The 3,134-nt window shown below is 55.2% G+C and overlaps 1 protein-coding gene across 1 annotated transcript; it reads right to left on the reverse strand.

Moving 5' to 3' along the window:
- Positions 1 to 446: 446 nt before the first annotated feature.
- On the reverse strand, positions 447 to 2,709 carry LOC306652275 (bromodomain-containing protein 4-like; the record flags this gene model as incomplete). The annotated part of the gene is given in 3 exon segments (XM_079125265.1): positions 447 to 2,102; positions 2,190 to 2,488; positions 2,491 to 2,709. Coding segments are annotated over 3 exon segments (2,064 nt in total). The 5' UTR covers positions 2,600 to 2,709.
- Positions 2,710 to 3,134: the final 425 nt, after the last annotated feature.

A 3,134-nucleotide genomic window follows, 5' to 3' on the forward strand; every position in this document is an offset into this window, starting at 1 on the left:
TCAGAAAAAGAGGGAATGAAGAAAGAAAATATACTGTGATCAGGCTTTGCACACGGAGCAGCACCACATGTACACATATGTGGGGGGATTGTCATCACCCTCCAGGAGATGCTACCCACCCAGAGACCCCAGATGACCAGGGAGGCTGGGCAGGATAGCCAGGCAGTCTTTGCACAGGGAGGCTCGGGCGGCCGGCCAGGCAGGCAGCCTTTCCAAAGGCGGGATTAGGCGTGTGCTGCTGGACATGACTAATCCACCCCAGGGGACAGGCCCAGGGCTCTGAGGAATTCCATAACTTGATGGAGTCCTGTCCCTTTCACAGAAGAAAATGGACTTAAGCTATAGCTTGCTGGGAAGGAATCTGGAACTGAAGACCGTTTTATTAAGAGTCCGTGTCCAATGATTAGGCAGGACCACTCGCTTCCAGACTGATTCAGCATCACTCTTCAGTTTCTTTTGGCAATCCATGTCCTGGACCAAGTCAGCAGAACTACCCCTGTTTCGGAGTCTTCACTGTCAGAGGAGCTGGACTCGCTGGTGTTCTCTGACTCAGAGGACGAGAAGCCCTTCATCTTGGAGGAGCCAGCAATCACATCGACTTTCTCAGCTTGAGGTTTCCTTTTCTTCCGCAAACAGGAGGTGACGTAGCGCTCCAACTCGCGCAACGTGGACGGCTTCAGAGTCTCAAAGTCAATCTCGATCTCATCAGGGTTGGAGTTCTTGAGTGAAGGCTCCCGTGACTGAATGATGTGCACCACGTGGCCCAGCTTCTCACCTGGGAGCTTGTTGATGTCCAGGCTGAGCTGTCGCTTCTCCTCATATGACATGGGCTTGCATTTGTCCTCTTCTTCAGACTCATATGTGGGAGGGGGCTTGCTCTTCATGGGTGCTGGCTCCTTCTTGCTTGCACTGTTGCTGCTGCTGTTGTTTTTCTTTGTCTTTTTGGGAGAAAGTTCCTTGGCTTTGCTTTTCTTGTTCTCCTCTACTTCCTCTTTCTTTTTGTGCTTTTCCTTTTTCTTTTCCTTCTTGTCTTTCTCCTTTTTCTTTGGTTTGTTCTGCTGGGGCTGCGAGAGGGCTGCAAGTTGTTCGCGCACGGCTTTGAGCTGCTCTTGGAGCTCAGCCAGCCGCTGGGCTCGCTCTTCCTCAGAGTCATCAGTGGAACTGTCACTGTCCGAGGAGCTATCACTGCTGCTGTCACTGGATGAGGGTGGGGCCACCACCTTGGTGGGGGGTGGCACTGCTGGGGAGGACACAGCCACCACTGGCTCCTCAGGCTCGTCTGGCATCTTGGCAAAGCGCATTTCAAAAACATCCTTGATTGTACTCATGTCCATGGGGTGCTTGATGATGTCACAGTAGTCGTGCAGGCCCAGTGCCTCCACATCCACAGGCTTGTAGAAAGGCCAGGCGTAGGCAGCATGCTTCTTGGCGAACATCTCCTTGAGGATGCCACTGCAGCACTTGAGCTGCTCTGAGACCTTGCTACTCTTTTCTGGCAATGGGTGCTGCTGTGAGTCTGGCACATCCTTCTTTGGGGGCTTCACAGGCCGGCTGCTCTCCCGCCGGGGGCCCAGCTTGGTGGTCTTGGGCTCTGGGGCCAGTGAGGGTGGCTCATGAATGGGGTCAATGGTGGTGGGAGTGGTGGTATCTGCTTTCCTCTTCACCCCCTTCTTTGTCTTCACAGGCTGTGGGGTGGCCGCGATGATGGGTGGATGGCTCTGCACGGGCTGTGGGGCTGGAGCAGGTGGGGGTGGTGGCTGAGGTGGCACTGGTGGGGGTGTCTGCAGTGGCTGGGGAGGCACCACTGTCATAACAGGGGTCTGACCGATGGGGTCTGGGGTGACAGCAGGGAAGGGGTGAGGTGTGGCCTGCACAGGTGGAGGGTTCTGCTGAGGGGTCTGGGTCTGCGGAGGAGTTGATGCTTGAGTTGTGTTTGGTACCGTGGAGATGCCGGGTTTTGCTGTCCCTGCTTCTTTTCTCCCACGTCCTCTTCCTTTTGCCTGGACTATCATGATCTCAGTTTCTTCTGTGGGCAGTTCATTGATTTTTTGCAAGAAGAGCTTCTCCAGAGCTTCTGCCATTAAGACGATGTCATCTCCAGGCTACCCATCTCTTCTGGGCAATTTTACCCACTATACCAGCAGAGGTCAAAAGCTGAGTTCTGTATAGTGTCTCCCTCCAGAGTCGTTCTTGTTGTAGATGTAACAATTTGTAAACATAGTGTTGAAGTCCTGGATACATTCCTGAGCATTCCAGTAATAGTTGTTTTCCAAGCGTTTCTTTATTGTTCCCATATCCATAGGTGTTTTAATGATCTTATAGTAATCAGGGAGGTTTAGCTTGACCGCATCCACAGGCTGTTGGAAAGGCCATGCAAACTGGTGTTTCCATAGTGTCTTGAGCACCACTCTGAGCAGATATTGCAGTTGGTTGGTCTGCCTCTTGGGCTTGTTGGGATTGGAGGTCTCCGGGGGTGGGGGGTTGGTGCTGGCTGGGGTTGGGCCTGGGCCTGTGTTGTAGACATTTGGGAGGTTTCTAGTCCATCCCCCATTACTGGCAGATTTCTCAATCTTGTCCCAGGGCCACTCTCCGCAGACATGCTAGTGATCCCATCACATTCTTCACCAGGCACTCTGAGACGCTGGGCCACACGCCGCCCCCGCCGGCCGCCCGCTGCCGCCGCCCCCTCTCCGGGACTGCCTGCGAGGCGCGGGGGCCCGCCCGCCGCGCCCGCCGCGCCCGCCGCTCCGTCGCACTCACAGGCCCAGCTCGCCCGCAGGCACCGCCAGCGGCTGCCGCCGCTGCAGCAGCCGCCACCACTGCTTAGGCTCCTGGGCTGCAGAGAGCAGAACAAACAGCCCTGCTGCCGCCGCCGCCGCCGCCGCCAGCGCACTCAGCTTCATGCATTTTCCAAATGTGTGATTTTTGACTTAGAGTGGGATGACGGGGACATGGGGACATGACCCCGTCATATGCTAAGGAGCATCTATGATGAGACAAACCTCAGCCAGAAGAGCAAGATGGGAGCAGATTCTCAGAAAGTGCTGCAGGATCCACCAAAGAACTAAGAAGTGACCCACCAGGCATGGTGGCATATGCCTTTGACCCCAGTGCCTCCAGAGGCTGAGGCAGGA

Source organism: Sciurus vulgaris (genome assembly GCF_902686455.1).
Source record: "Sciurus vulgaris genome assembly, contig: HiC_scaffold_170_arrow_ctg1, whole genome shotgun sequence".
Taxonomy (NCBI): Eukaryota; Metazoa; Chordata; class Mammalia; order Rodentia; family Sciuridae; genus Sciurus; species Sciurus vulgaris.